Genomic DNA, 15,690 nt, shown 5'->3' on the forward strand with positions numbered 1-15,690 from the left:
AGTTTGTTTAGTTTTGCAATTTTAGCATCAATCGCTAACTCCGTTAAAGTTGACGGCAACAATCTAATGCTGTCGTGTATGTACATAAGTGCGATGAATTTGTGATTGAAACCAAAATTACAAATTAAACAAATTACAAACTAGAATTGTAAAAATTGGAAACTATGAGACCAAGGTGGAAAATTGCTCATAGTACAGGGACAAAAAATTTATATATATGGGAAGCAAATATGATAATGGCAAAGCAGAAAAGAAAAAAATCCGGTTAAAAATACCAAGTAAGTTAAGAGTCCTTTTCTACTTCAGTTTGTAATCTAACCTTGCCATTGGGCCATTGGCATTTCCACTTCCAATTCCAATTCCCTGTCCAAATCCAAACTTTGAAACAAAGAACAAACAAGTGAGAAAAAGAAAACAAGAAAATTTAAGGAGAGGAAGAAGATGGTTGATGACGAGAAAGGTAGAAGAAGGCGGGTGTTCACGTACGGCACCCTGAAGCGGGGATTTTGGAACCACAGCTTAATGCAGGAGCTGATGAGAAGCGGAGACGCGGTTTTCTTGGGAAACTACAGAAGCGAAGAAAAGTACCCGCTGGTGTGTGGGCCCTACCGGGTGCCCTTTCTCCTGAACCTGCCAGGCTTGGGTCAGCGGGTTATGGGCGAGTTGTACGCCGTGTCGAGTCACGGATTGGCTCGCATGGATGAGTTGGAGGGCACGAGTCGCGGACACTACGAGATGCTCCCCATAAAGCTAGAGGCTGAGGAGGAGGCGGCGGCGGCGGCGAATGCTTATTTTGCGCACAGCAGCTACGCGATGGAGCTGTGGATCAAGAATGGGAGGATGGGTTTGAGCACGTATTCCGAGAAAGAGGCGCGGGGATACGTCAAGCGCCAAGATAGGCCGCAGCATCTCACCTTTCTCGACCACATCCATCTATTTCTGTCTTCTTCATCCTCATCCTCCTCCTCTTGATTGATGAATTCATGATTGTTTGATCATTTCATTGGCTGCTCACTCATTACTTTGACAGACTCCTCTTGAGTCTAAAATAAAGAAACAAATTGATTTTGATTTTGATTTTGATTTTCTTTTCTTTTGTTTTTAACTAAATTATTAAATAGGAGGCGAGCATGCCATGAATCTGAATGAAATGCTTCCAATCCAAACGAAACGATGACGGTAGGTAGCACGAACATACCATTTTAACAACAACATGGCAACATGACAAAACCATATATCAAAACATTTGACCATCCACACACGAACCATATCCAAGATGGTTGTGTTGTGCAGCATTTATACAATATGAATGCTGCTCATATTATATATAACAAGTATACACTTGCGCATCATATTTTACGTTTAGAGAGCATCCACAGACGTACGATATTACTGTTCAAATCAAACTGGCCCAGGCCTACACTACACTCATGCTATGCAGCTTCATTCATTATAGTGATCCATTAACAAAGCCCCATTACACTGGTAGTAGGTATAAATTCTTCTACTTGTCAACATAAGACTCAGATTCTCAGAAGCCGACCTGTTCACGTAGCTGCACTGCACCATACCTTAAACCTTATTTTTCGCTTAAGCCATCAGTTTCCATCACTTGTTTTGTCCTGCATCGTTATGGAAGCAAAGCAATTATACATAGCTTGTCAGTTTTTTTTTCCTTCATCATATCATTTCATATGTAACTCTGTCAAAATTTTACTACAGAAAACTGCATTTACATTACCATGTTGATGTATGGCCAATACCCAGCCCATTGCACGTAAGTATCATTCCTTTAAATCTGGCAAGATATTCCTGAATTGCCATGCCATATAACATCATCTATATTCAGTAATATAACCAACTATCCTGGTCCCCAAATAAACCTATCGAAACTGAGATTGACAATGGTAGATTTGATGATATGCAAAGGGACAAAGGTTCATACCCGTAAAGTGTACTTATCAATCTCATAAGTTCCAGTTAAATCATAGTCAAGTCGCTTAGCAGGATCACTTAACACTGCACAAGAATTATAAAGGGGAAAAACAATGAGTGAAAATAAATGGAGTCGCGCAGTGGCGGAGCCAGAAATTTAAGTAAGAGGGGGCACCTTTAAAAATTCAAACACTTTCTTTTATGACAAATCAACCTAGTTTTTAAGAAATTCCTAATTTTATCACTTTTTTCTATTTTTTTTCCTTTACTTTTTGTGTGAATAACCTATCACTCTTTTATGACAACAAAACACATGCAATTCAAAAGAAATTTAGACATGAAAATGAAAGAGAAACGAAGAAAATAGTGGCCATTTAAGAATTTGTGAGGAATTTTATAATATTTGTACAATATACTAACATAAAATTGTATGTACCACAATATTTGAGAGGGGGCCAGTGCCCACCCTGGGCATGCACTGGCTCCGCCAGTGGAGTCGCTTCCATTCTAGGTTAGCCACAAAATGAAAATACCACCTATTCTAGTAGCATAATACACAGCTTTTTGGCAATATATAATTTGATTCATAAAGAAGCCAAATGATTGTTTATGCATCCCAGGTTTTTAAAATTTTATGATGAGAGTCCAACTACAAGTTTCAAGGTTGCAAATTCTGTACCTAGTCAAAGTCACCAACTGAACAGAAAGGGAATGACAAAGAAACATGGAAACAGACCCTCACACTTTCTACAAGGAAAATTACCTTCATAAGCTTCATTAATCTCTTGAAACTTTGTCGTAACGTCACTGTCACCCTTGTACTTGTCAGGATGCCACTTCTATATTTAGCCAGAAGAATCATGTAAATTTCCCAGAGTTCAATTGCATCAGATCAAGAAACATTCACAATCAAGTAATGTTAAAGCCCCATCCAGGTATTACGCCAAAAAAAAAAAAGTGTTATGACAAACCAGAGCAAGCCTTCGGTAATTGAATCTGATCTTCTCGTCATTTGCATCATAATCAACCTCCAAAACTTTGTAGAAATCCTTGGAAAAAGTAAAAAGTTGCTTATCAGGTTTAGATTGAGGTAGTGAAGTGAAATGTACAATCTCAAGGTCTGAGAAATAAGGGATACAGATTTATGCCAAAAACTCGGTCAATATGAACAAAAACCTTACAACAACAAACTAAGCAAGAGCAGAAACCATGAAGGGCAATGATAATATAACTTGGTACAGTAAAGTACTAATGCCAGATTTTGTTTTATTTCCATAGTATTAACCTAGTAAGTGGCCAAACGGCTCAGGCTGAGATTATGCCTCCATGGACCCAATGCAGAACATGATCAGATTTTGATTGGTCAGGTTATCCATTATTGGAATGACACAACTGAAGCCATTGAAAAGCCCCTGTTAAGCCAGAAGGGAAGGAAAAAAAATAAAACAATTTTGCCTATACTCCATACGCTGGTCCTAATTACCTACACCATTTGTAGCAGAAAAGTGGGAGAACCGGACCAGTAGGGTTCACAAAGCATGTAACAAACAATTAAGTCAATGCCCCATCAAGCACGCCTCACTCTTGTCAATTATTAGTTCCTGCTCCTTCACCAGATTCTTTCTTTACGTGTTTTAGATAGTACAAAGGATGGTCACTATGAGAAGTAAAAACATTGTAAAGGAGTAATTCTTCCGGTCCAACATTGTTAGTTTGTTGCGTATATCGTTACAAGGACAAGAAAAGGGAAAGACAACAGGGAAGGGAATCTCTAATCAAAGGGGCTCAGGTCAGGCACCAGACACATGCACACTAAGAACACCACCCTCTCATCCATCCTAGTCCTAGTCCTTGAAATTGAAAATAATTAACGCGCTTCTGCAGCAAGTAATCCTACAATCCTCCTCAACATCACAATTCCTCTGTGCTGCTTGCGGCTGCTACTCAATCCTAACTCTTATCTCATTCCGTATTTACACCAAAATCTTAAGCAACCCAACGAAAAACGATAAATGAAAAATGAAAAACGAAAAACGAATAGGCGTGCATGATGGGATGGGACTAGAAATACCTTGTGGCTGTGGGTGCTGATATTATCACTGCCCGCCATCTGCTATGGTACTGAGGTTGGTGCACGGAGGTTTGTCCGCATACTTCTTCATTTGATAGAAGAAGAAGCCACAAGGCAAACGCAAACCCAATTTGTGAGAGGAATTTTCTTTAAATTTTAGAAAATATATTTTCCACAAAGACTACTTAATAGGAAAGGGAAAAAAAAAAACAAAAGAAACGAAGAAGAGAAAAGGAAACCCGGAAAAGTATGTTTGTTGTCTGGTGGGATTATGACGGATGGAGAAATAAAGAAAAACTCGGACCTCAAAGATTGAGTATCACAATCCGTCTGTCTGTGATTGATTCTACTATCTATCCATCTAGTATGAATCAACTATCTGAGCTGAGCTGAGCTGAGCTGAGCTGAGACTGTGGGAGTACCCTAGAAAAATCGTTGAGGAAGAGAGAGAGATAAGCTGAGGAATTTTGATAGGCCACGTTGAATTGAATTGAAAGGCTTGCTTCTTCTTTTTTTCCTTCTTTTTTTATTTGGGTCGAAAGGGTTGCTTTAAAGTTTAAACATAGAGGTAGCCCATCTGTGAAAAAGAACCCAGCCCGTTAAGGTTGCTAACTCCAAAAAGTCCAGTCCAAGGAAGGACCTGCTTCGTTAATTTATGTGGGTGTGGGCTGCTTTTCATTTTTGTTTGGGCTGGACTTTTCATGCCTTTAATTTTTAGAACATAAATACTATACTCTCGCTGATTAATTTGTCTCTTATGGTCCATTTGGAATTATTTTTTTGTTATGGTGTGTTCACTAATCAGAAATTTGAATTTTTATCAAAAATTGAATTCCACCTATGCAAGATTCTTGCAATTACTTCACATCAATAAATAAAAAATTAAGTGGGGTCCATATAAAATTAGGAATTCAATTCTTGATTTTGGAGGAATTCAATTCTTGGGTGGGAGGTGGTATTTTAATTCCTGAAGAACTAACCCATTAGGAATTCATCTTTTTTACCCATTATACCCTCACATAATTTTAAAATTTCCTAGTTTGTCATGTACTTTAACCCAACAAATAGGACATTTTAGTAATTAGCACCATACCCACCTCAATTCTATATGGTTTAGTAAACAACTTCAATAGGAATCCAGAATCTAACTCTCCTCAATCCATATGGTTTAGTAAACAACTTCAATAGGAATCCGGAATCTAATTCTCCTCAATCCAACTCCTCCTCAATTCAATTCCTCTTAATACAATTACGGATTAGTAAACATGATATTAAAGTGTTTGGTAAAAATAAAATATTTTGATTATTTTAAAAGTAATGGCCTTATGACAGCAACTTTTAAAAGCAGCCTCTAGGTTGCTTTTCAAAACTGTTTTCACAAGGTTTTGACACTACTTTTTATATTAACATCACTTTAAAAATATTATTTACCAAACATGGAACTGTTTTACTCGACAACTGATCATTTTCAAAGCATATCATAAGTAACTTATTTAAAAAGTGACAACAATTTCAAATTGAAGTTGAAGGATTTAAATCCCTACCATCTTTGTTTTGTAGTTTTCTCTTTTGGAATATATATATATGGGGACGGATCCGTAGCACTATATATATATATATATATAGAGAGAGAGAGAGAGAGAGAGAGAGAGAGAGAGAGAGCACGTATGGTATGACACGGATAAATGGATAATGCATATCAATCAAGTGAGCCATTTCTGTATGTTTGCTAGGTTTTGATATTGAAGGAATCCGGGATGATTTAGTTGGTCAGCAAAAGCACATGTTTGACTTTGACTAGGGTTCTCTTTGGGACAAATCCTTTAATTCCGAACTTGATCTTGTAAAGTAAACGACGTCGAAAGACAGAAATCATTGATTTTGATATTTATTTGATAAATCTGTCTGTTGTTGGTCCAACATTGCATATTAGTTAAATGTTATACATGCCGTCAGAGATTCAGAAGTCTATCCAATTCCCCAAATTTAACAACTTTTTTCATTTGTCATATATTAATTACTTGATTATACAAGTATCAGCTGTGTCACATCTTTTAACTTTCATCTAAAATTGTGGCACTCACCTATTGCATTGGGTTTATAGTAAAATTATTTTCTCAACGTAATGAATAGGAAAATATTTTCTTTCTTGTACGACATGTGTATACAAGTTTTTTTTGTTTTTTGTTTTTGATGCACATGTGTTAATTTATGATTTGTGAAAAGGAGTATTTTTTTTTTCCTAAAAGGTGACAAGAAGTATCCCAATAAATATCAATTTGCCACAAGTTAGGAAAAAAAGATTTGAACAAAATTAAATTGGAGTATTAAGTATTCTCCTAGACAAGACATACATACAATACAAGTGCTACACAATCGATAACTAGACGAGCCTTGGCTTGTTTGTTTGTTTGTTGGATTGGATGGATACTTATTTTGTTGAGACTTTATTTGATGGAGTTTATGTCGTACGTGCAACTTGTGCAATAATTTTATATCTTCCACTAAATTGAGGGAGGGATGGCCTGGCACTGACACAACAACTACGACATGAGATGAGCCTCCATATGCGACTGTAAATTGTAAAGTAAGCCCGACCGTGGAGGCATGAAGGGAGGGCAGGCATCCTTTTTTTCTTTACAATTATTTTTTATAAAAGAAAGAAATTTATGCAGTTTCATTCCCACTTTCAATTGAAAACAGGAAATAAAACAACTTGATTGTTTCTTTCTTTTCTTTCCCAATCCCAATCCCAATCCCAATATATAGTAGCTGATAGGCAGGCTGAGGCTGGTGGGTAGTTATTTTATTTCCAGAAATTGAAAAAATTAATGTCAGAGACAGAGAGCAGCTGCAGCTCACACTCACAGGTCATAACATGCAAAGGTATGCGTGCTTGGTGCTTGCTAGCTAGCTCGTATGATTAATGTATGTAATTAAATATAATATGTGGGATTGAGCATGAATGAATATTATGCATGCATGCATGCATGCAGCGGTGGTATGCTGGGGAATAGGAGAAGCAGGGAAGGTGGAAGAGATACAAGTAGAGCCTCCAAAAGCGTCTGAAGTTCGGGTGAAGATGCTCAACGCCAGTCTTTGTCACACTGACATCTTGATTTCCCAAGGCCACCCAATTGTTAGTATATAGTAATAGTAATATTATTACTTATTTGTGATCTATTTAATTATCTGGATCTGGATGGAAGAGTAATGGAATTTTAAATTGCGCATATGCGGCATGCCTAGTGTGGTAGAGAGCATCGGGGAGAAGGAGGAGATATAAAAGAAGGAGACATGGTAATTCCAACGTTTGTTTCAGAGTGCCAGGAATGCGAGAATTGTGTGTCGGGAAAGACAAACATGTGCCTCAAATATCCTTTATCGTTCACCGGTCTCATGCCGGACGGCACTTCAAGAATGTCTGCCAAGGGACAGAAGCTGTACCATGCATGTATTTTCTTGCTCAACATGGTCAGAGTACATGGTTGTGAATGTTAATTACCTTGTCAAGCTTCCTCCCACAATGATTACTAGTGGTAGTTTTCCTCTCCCCCACGCAAGCTTCCTCTCCTGTGGATTTTCTACTGGATTTGGGGCTCCTTGGAAGGAAGCTAAGCTTGAAAAAGGATCAACTGTCGCTTTTATTGGTCTTGGTGCTGTTGGATTAGGGGTATGTATATATCGTGCATATGTTCTTTCTACTAGGACTACAGGTGCTACTAGGCACTAGCTAGCTACGTACCTAATTAATATACTATAATTAAGTAATTAATTCCATTTTTGTGTTATTAATTATAATCTAACAAGGGCAGGCAGTTGAGGGCGCTAGGATCATTGGCATCGACAAAAATGACAGGAAAAGAGAAAAAGGAAAAGCTTTTGGAACGACTGATTTTATAAACCCTGATCATCATCATCATCATCACCATAAATCAGTTTCTCAGAGCTTTGAGTGCACCGGGTTTGCACCCTTCATCAATGAAACCCTTGAGGCCACAAAATTGGTATCCATACAATATACCTTTTTTTTTCCTGCCATAATAGACTGTTTGAATTAGTAAAATATAATGCGGAGTGGACCATATAAAAGTGTCTCTCAAATAAACTTATTTGAGGGATTTATCAACTCAATGAAAGCTTATATATTATTTGAGGGATCCCTCAATAGAAGCTTATATATTATCAACTTTTCCTCTTCAATCCTGACTTTTAACTAAATTCTAAATTATTTTCCTCCATCCAAACGGATGGTAAGTTAACACACCCCATTCGAAAAAGAGGGGTGACAAATTATTGAATTTTTTCAGAAACAATATTGCCAAATTATTGATTTTAAACTCGTAAAGATTCATTTCATCCGAGAAAACAAAGGGATTCGGAGAATGAAAGACAAGATTTTTCCTACAATAAATATTATTACAAGTTTTCATTTTGTTCCTTAAAAGAAACAAACTTTTATTGGTACCAAGATGACATTACAGAACAAGGTGAGCAAAGGCTTCCAACAGGGAACAATGCAGAGATAAGCACAAGATGCAGGCAGAAAACTCCCAAAAGAAAGCCCCAACTCAACCTAGCAAACATAAGATCGAATCCAGTCACAGCCCTAACTGCTGCTCTCCTCCAATCTAGCCAAATAACAGACCTAATCATACTTTGCCATTCAATAATATATAAAGAAAACCACACAGCAGGTGAAATTGAAATTGACCTTGGGGCTGGCTAAAAGGAAGGAAACCAGTCTGATCTGATGTTGAACAACACTCTGAAGTCTAGAGATACAACTCTACAACACTACTAATTAAGGCCTGTTTTCTAATCATGTCCTAAGGGCCTGTTTTCTAATCATGTCCAGAACCTCCTTGTGAAATGCAAGCCAAACCAGATGATATATATATGCATGGGACTATTTTAATGGAAGCTGACTAGCCTATTAACTGCGCTTCTGTACTTCAAAAGAGCAATCAGGTGGAACAAAAGACACCAAATTGTTATTCAGCTCTGTCCAAGAGTCTGAACCAGGACATTATCCCATTACCAACAAATCTCAAAAGGCTAGAAATCCATTTATTAATCCACTAGCTTGTAATCAAAATAATGAACCGCATGGTAGCTTCAGCAAAGCCTGAGCACTATAACCAAAAGTATTGAAATCACCATCCTCCAAAAGAAATATATGGCAAGACCACATACATAGTTACACATCCAATTTTAGGCATGCATTTGATCTCCAAAGTTATAAAGTCCATTAATAAGCACCATTGGTACCTAAGAAACTGAAATGAATCTCACATGGTTGCTTCTACTTCAGGATCACTTTTAATTGGCACCGTCGGCACATTGTTCCCACCTCTCAAACGTGAAGAGACATTGTCAATGGCCGAATTGAGCTGGCTTATTTTTGCATTCAAGGTCTGCCTGGTCTTCTGCTTCCCAGGGAAAAGGAAAAGTCAGATCAATTGTCTTTGAGAAAAATAAAAAAAAATACATCACATCTCCAACAAGTGGGAAAGGTTGGATGTCCAGTCATGAAGATGTATTACCTCCAAACCTTCATCATAATATATTGGTCTTCTGGCCTTCCGGAATCCATATTCATCTTCATTAAGTAGAGATCTTCTAATCTGCATACGACAAAAGTGCAAACCAGGATCAAAACCCAAATGAAATAACATATGATGCAGAATAATCATCCTATGCCTTTAAGGATCACTGTGAGAAGACATGTAGCCAACAGGAATCAAGACCACATACAGAGCAAGGCAGACAGATGACAGGAATTTACCAACAAGGAGTACAAGCTGCCAGTCCTTGTGAACAATAGACTGGCCATGTCATGAGTACAAAGTAGGAGCAACTAATTTCTACATTACATGCTACAACAGTCAAAAAATAGACGGCAAGGGTAGAAAAATGGAAGTTGATTGCAACATACCAACATGCTACAACAGTCAAATAATGGATTTCTTCTACAAAATAATATCCTTCTTCTTTCATTTTGCTAAAATATTAGCAAAATATATTCAAAAAGAAAACTGATTAAATTGTAGCAAAAATTAATCGCAAGGAAGCACGGTAATGCAATGAAAACAAAAATCGAACCATTCCTCTTTGTTGTCTTGACAAAGTATAACAATGTCCCTGATGTACAATTGAGAGCTGATTAAAACGTAACCGCAACTAAACACAACCTCTTTTTGTAAGCATAAAGCTGGCATGTGTGAAGAAGAAAGATTAAACCATATGAGATGGATATGATGAACACAAGTAGAATATAGTGCATTGGAATACTGAAGGCAAGAACATTAATAATATTTAATATGGAAGCACCTGTGGAGCAAAAACATAAGCTAAGGTCCCAAAGACAGCACCACCTAAGACAAATCCAGCAAGAAAATCAGCACCTCCACCCCTACTATCATCACTGCTGCATATAGAGGAATGAACCAATCAACGTTGATAGATTATACAAAAACAAAAATGGTCTTGAACATCAACTCATCACTGAACTGAAATGGAATACCTGTACTCAGCACGAATAGCGAAATTGCGGTTGGTTCGCAGTTGAATATTTTTCCTTGGGCTTTGGGTAGTGAGCTTTGCTGATTCTGCCCGACTGCTGCTGGACCACCACATCTCACGCGCCTTCAGCTGACATCCGCCTCCTGCAGAGATTATATATATACAGTCTAAAGACTCTGAAAGTCTAAACTGGAGGAAACAACATACGAAATTACAATTACTTTTTCTTTCACTCTTTTCTTTGGAAAATTAAAAATAAAATTGGTCGAAGAAATTGATTTTTTTTTTTTTTATAAATAAAAAGTCCTAAGCTTTCTGAGAAACCGAACACGAAATCAAGATGAGAACCTGAGCTGAGATTGCCGGTTTAGGAAAGACATACCTGAAAATGAGGCGGATAGAGGAGCAAAGCAGATCGCCATTAGGGGGAAGAGAGAGATAGAGAGAGAAGCGGAGGAAAGGGCGATGCAAACTATTTCACCAAACCTGGAAATGAAATGATTTGCCTTGTTGTAGCCAGTAGCCTGTAGCCTAGGATAATACACATATACTCAAATAGTAACTTTTTTTATATCTCTAATTACCCCCTGATACTTTGTTTTTTTTTTTTGTCATGACCCCCTGATACTTTGAGAAGGGAATTTGGATGTAGTGGTTGGTTGGTAATATAGCAATGCAGACCTAATTCAACAAAAGAGTTTGACCAAAAAGGGCAATACAGGAAAGTTAATTTTTTTTATTTTTGGGTTTGGAGACGTTCAGTTCAGCCTTTGGTTCTTCCGCCCCGTTCACTCCACCGTCCATTACTTCGGACTATCTCGACAAACCCCACTTCTCTGTCCGTTTACGTTTGTGTAATGCATTTATGAATGTGGATCTAAAAATACAAATAATAACTTCGGAGTTATCTAAATTCTAAGGGCTCGTTTGGTACACCGTATTAGACTATGAATAGAAGTAAATAGTCTATGTCAGGTGTTTGGTGTTAACTTGTATTATTTAATTAGCCGATTATTTTATACGGATTGGGCTTTTAATACTCTCCTTACCTGATTAACTAATACAACTCACATACCCTGGTTTAGATAATACACGCTTAATTATACGGCTAGGGAAAAAGAACACGCGTTCTACGAAAAAAAATCAGACGCTCTTTTCATCTTCTTCTCCCTAGGGTTGTTCTCTGCTATCTTCTCCACAGGTTATTTTCTTCATTCTTCTCCAGGTATCCATCTCTCACTCTCTCTCTTTTTCATACTCTCTCCAATATGCTTTATATATTTCAAATTTTTAGTGAAAATTAGGTTATGAATTTTTCTTTTTTGGCATTTTTTTTAATCGAATGTTTTCTTTGTATGTGATATAGTGATTCGACGTTGTGGTAATATTTAGATTGTTGGTATTAGAGAATTGCCAGCTTTCGTCCAAAAACCAACAACTGTGCTTGTGTTGGTAGTTTAGTTGAATACATACATACCTGACGACTAGGAGAGCAAAATTACAAAATTAAAATTGTATGAACCTGAATTCTAGGAACCATTTTTTTTTCTTTGTCAATTGCTATTAGAAAAGCAAAGATGGACTTGTCTATTAATGACCAAATTAAGGCACTACGGCTAATTTTGGAGAAAGCAAGTGATGAAAAAACATTTCTGACATTTGATGGTGCTATGAGAAAAGCATTTGTTCTTCTCTTACTTGGGGCGAGGGAGTTGTGATTTACTCTTTGATGTAGTTTGGTTTATGAACAACTTTCTCTTTTGCTCTTATCACCTTAATATGTGATCACTTTGAATTATACATAATTTGGTATTGTTTTTATTAACGTATGCGAGTATGTTGGAATTTTTATGAGATACTACAATTATGATAATGGGTTATATGAAAAAAAATCTTGGCAAAAACAATTGAAAAACAAATCTTGTCATATTAATCTTACCCAAAAAAAAATTGTGTCATTTGAATCTCAATTTCCATTAAAATTATCAAAGATTTTTATTTATTTTTATTTATTTATAAATAGTATGATATGATATTATCCAAAACATCACCAAACACAGTATAACTTAGTCATATTATTTATCCGGAACAGCACCAAGCGCTCTATAATATTATGGATAAATAGTCAGTACTCTCCGGAACAGATTAATACTATCCGACGGAAATTAATCAGTACAGTCCGACGTACCAAACGAGCCCTAAAAGTCATTTTTTGTCTTTTAGTTTATTATTTTTATTATTAAGGTATGTGCGATTTCAATTTGATTAATTTTGTTCATGCAGTTTAAATTTCAAACAATTTAAAGACAATCCCTAATTTTTGTCAAATTAAAAGGGGCATTTTGGTCCAATCTTGCACCGCCTCTCCAACCACTTTCACAACCACCCCAGTGACACCATGTAACTTTTCTTATGCTTTCACGTCTCAAAGTCCATTACTTTCAATCTTGAATAAACAATTGTGTGACTTTTTAAGTCTTAAACTCTTGGCTTTTGTTTTTGGAAATTTGGGTTCATGAGAAGAGGTTTTGGGCAATGCATGGAATTAGGTTTGGAGTTTGATAAAAGTGAGGAAAAAGGTGATTGTGGAGGGAAGAAAGCATAATGTTGGGCCGGGAGGGGAGAAGGGAGGGGATAAGGTGGTTGTGGGGGGTGGTTGGGTTGTGGCTATAGGGTGGGGAGCGGGTTGAGTTAGGAGAGGATGTTGGGTCAGAGGGGAAGGAGGGATGGCATCAAGTGGTTGTGGAGAGGTTGCTGGATTGTTGTGGGGTGGTTTGGGAGGGGCTGCAAGATTGAATAGAAATGCTAGTAAAAGTGATGAACTAAAAGGACCAAAAATGACTTTTTATCCATATAATGTCATAATCAAAAGAAGCGTAATGACTGAAAAACCACACTTATGTACCACATTATGCATCACTTCATCTCTTACATTCCAAAAGTTTGAGCATTACCTGTCAATGCCATATGATAACAGCAGCTAACCATTCAAAACTACGAGGACTTGGGCAACACGTTGTTTGCAAATTCCTAATGATATCTCCAAATTATGGTGGCTTATCTCTTTATATACAAACGGCCGTAATAATAACGCACTCAAAAACCAAAGGGCTAAACAATGCACAAAGAAAATTATCAATAAATCCTATATGACAGATGAACAAGAGGAAAAGGGGGGGTCTTGTATGGCACCCAGGCAAGATCATCAGACATGATTGCCACATGCAGTTGACGAAATATAATGTACACAATGCAACAATTCATCTTCTCGCTTTATTTGTCTGGAAGGCGCCCAAAGAGAAGCAGTGATGTATTCACATGATGCCTTTCAGGCAGAAGCTGTTCCGATTTTGAAACAGGTTTCACAGGCTGTTCCTTGTCCGGGAATGGGAATGAAAGGGAAAGGGAAAGGGAGGCAGAGGCATCATCATCTTTCTCATCCACCACGGCATCTAAAGGCTTATCCTGGTTATTTTTCTCGTCCGCTAATCCAACAAAGAAGGGCAGGATTCCCTTATTTTGCGGTTTTGTTTCTGCCCCTAGAGCAAGCTCGAGACTTGGGAACCCATCACGAGACTTATCCTCATCTCCTGATGAGGAACCTTTCCAAGGCACAGAGTTCTCAACCGTGTGAAAATGCTGAACATGCCGTGAATCCACAGGAAAAAAGTATCTCTCAGTAGTTCCCAAGTCCTCTGGAATAACTTTCTCCTCACAGGCTTCAACGCATCTCTTCTCGACCATAGAACAAGGACCCATATCATTATGTGGGACAAAACCATCATCAACAGCATTTGTACCTCTAGATGTGCTACAACCATACAATCCACTTGAACCAATTTTTGGCTTCTTACTATCACCCTCACCATCTATCTGTGTACTATTCACCTCATTCCATGACATTTCTTGATTCGTGGCTGCAGAAGCTGCTGTCTCTGAAAGAGCTATATGAGGATGTTTTCTTTTACTAGACTGAAAAGAGTTGACTCCTGCTGTCAAGTCTCTCACCAAAGCTGCTTCTATTTCCTTATATCCGTAATCTCTCTTCAATTCCTTATCTTGTTTACATTCAACACTCTCTATGTTTACTCCATCCAGAATCACCTCCTCAACACCTCCTGCGAGACCAACCCTTTTCTTTCTATCTGGAATTGTCTCCTCACCAACACTCCCAGCAATGGCTACCTCTTGATTGGAAATAGGACGAATCTTCAAATACTCAGCACCTTCTCTATCACCAGAAGTGACCCAATGCACTTGCCTCTTCTCACCTTTGTTGGAGCTATTTGACCCAGTTATTGGAATAGAAGATTTAATTTCTGTGCCAAGTCCGCTCCCTCGAAGGCAAATTTCCTGCTGCTGCAGAATGAGAGAGCATTGAAACAGATAATAACCCTTTAGTAATATATAGAACCTCAATGTCAAAACAAAACTGACCCCAAAATATATAAACATCAGGTACCTATATTTCAGAAATAAAACAAAAAATTTACTAGGAAAGTAAATTGAACCACAAGATGAGGGCCAAGCTTCAAATATCACACCTTCCTAATATGTTGTCCTTCTACAACACAGTTCATTAGTAGAGTACAATACATCATAGGACATGTCATTCAGCGATTCAATATATAGCATGGGATTCAATAAACATTCTAGTCCAATGCATGATCATTGAGGAGTCAAGTTTTGTGACATCAGTAATGCCATCTGCGCCAAAGTGCAGGTGCTAAGCAAATAAGGATCTTTTGACTAAGCAATAATTTTTCAGGTTGTGACCACTATTGTAACATTAGATAAAAATTCAAGTAGCAACATATTCCACTCATGATACACAAAAAGGAAATGCAATGCAAGCCACAACAGTATATATTGAAAATCATAATGTAAAAAAAAAAATCTCGAACAGGGGAGCAACACAGGTCAAAATTGTCAACCACACGAGTATGTCACATATTAAGATATGTAAAAGAGTATGAGATATATAGAATGAGAATAAGTGCTGCAAACCATATGGTTCAAGAACATCAAGATGTCTAGTTCAGAAATTAAAAACATATAACCAGGGTGCAAAAAAATGCTGAATGAAATTAATGTCAGCTTGTATCAAGTGTGCACACATAAAGCGGGGGGGGGGGGGGGGGGGGGGGGGGGGGGAAAAA

The 15,690-nt window shown here is 37.5% G+C and overlaps 5 protein-coding genes across 15 annotated transcripts in view; 2 read left to right on the top strand and 3 right to left on the bottom strand.

Moving 5' to 3' along the window:
• On the top strand, window positions 150-1,331 carry LOC18785564 (putative gamma-glutamylcyclotransferase At3g02910). Its single transcript, XM_007220881.2, has one exon. The coding sequence runs from the start codon at window positions 442-444 to the stop codon at window positions 970-972; it is 531 nt and encodes a 176-aa protein (XP_007220943.1). The 5' UTR covers window positions 150-441; the 3' UTR covers window positions 973-1,331.
• LOC18787482 (chaperone protein DnaJ) lies at window positions 1,246-4,573 on the bottom strand. Of its 3 annotated transcripts, none has more exons than XM_020556953.1 (7): window positions 4,246-4,573; window positions 4,007-4,091; window positions 2,907-2,984; window positions 2,699-2,774; window positions 1,946-2,019; window positions 1,742-1,812; window positions 1,246-1,622 (listed from the first exon to the last, which is right to left on the bottom strand). In XM_020556953.1, exons 2-7 carry the CDS (start codon window positions 4,043-4,045, stop codon window positions 1,580-1,582), a joined length of 381 nt encoding a protein of 126 aa, XP_020412542.1. In that variant the 5' UTR covers window positions 4,046-4,091; window positions 4,246-4,573; the 3' UTR covers window positions 1,246-1,579. The 3 variants fall into 3 exon arrangements, with proteins under 3 accessions (XP_020412542.1, XP_020412541.1, XP_007220425.1); XM_020556952.1 differs by having other exon boundaries at window positions 4,311-4,571; XM_007220363.2 differs by having other exon boundaries at window positions 4,007-4,570.
• Window positions 6,547-8,067, top strand: LOC18786967 (alcohol dehydrogenase-like 1). The gene is given in 5 exon segments (XM_020557469.1): window positions 6,547-6,892; window positions 7,003-7,145; window positions 7,256-7,453; window positions 7,455-7,679; window positions 7,822-8,067. Coding segments are annotated over 5 exon segments (867 nt in total). The 5' UTR covers window positions 6,547-6,837.
• LOC18786641 lies at window positions 8,325-11,172 on the bottom strand. Of its 5 annotated transcripts, none has more exons than XM_020557964.1 (6): window positions 10,914-11,172; window positions 10,533-10,674; window positions 10,340-10,433; window positions 9,553-9,633; window positions 9,302-9,435; window positions 8,325-8,637 (listed from the first exon to the last, which is right to left on the bottom strand). In XM_020557964.1, the coding sequence occupies exons 1-6, from the start codon at window positions 10,951-10,953 to the stop codon at window positions 8,616-8,618; spliced, it is 513 nt and encodes a 170-aa protein (XP_020413553.1). In that variant the 5' UTR covers window positions 10,954-11,172; the 3' UTR covers window positions 8,325-8,615. The 5 variants fall into 5 exon arrangements, with proteins under 5 accessions (XP_020413553.1, XP_007218517.1, XP_020413554.1 ...); XM_007218455.2 differs by having other exon boundaries at window positions 9,278-9,435; XM_020557965.1 differs by having other exon boundaries at window positions 10,340-10,436; window positions 10,533-10,720; window positions 10,914-11,116.
• LOC18787726 overlaps window positions 13,360-15,690 on the bottom strand; it is a 9,497-nt gene continuing 7,166 nt past the window's right edge. For all 5 annotated transcript variants that reach the window (XM_020556161.1, XM_020556159.1, XM_020556160.1 and 2 more), the window contains exon 13: window positions 13,360-14,890. In XM_020556161.1, the coding sequence (XP_020411750.1) occupies window positions 13,805-14,890 (1,086 nt within the window). In that variant the 3' untranslated portion in view covers window positions 13,360-13,804. The remainder of the gene's footprint in view (window positions 14,891-15,690) is intronic.

This window comes from Prunus persica, chromosome G2, assembly GCF_000346465.2.
Source record: "Prunus persica cultivar Lovell chromosome G2, Prunus_persica_NCBIv2, whole genome shotgun sequence".
Lineage (NCBI taxonomy): Eukaryota > Viridiplantae > Streptophyta > Magnoliopsida > Rosales > Rosaceae > Prunus > Prunus persica.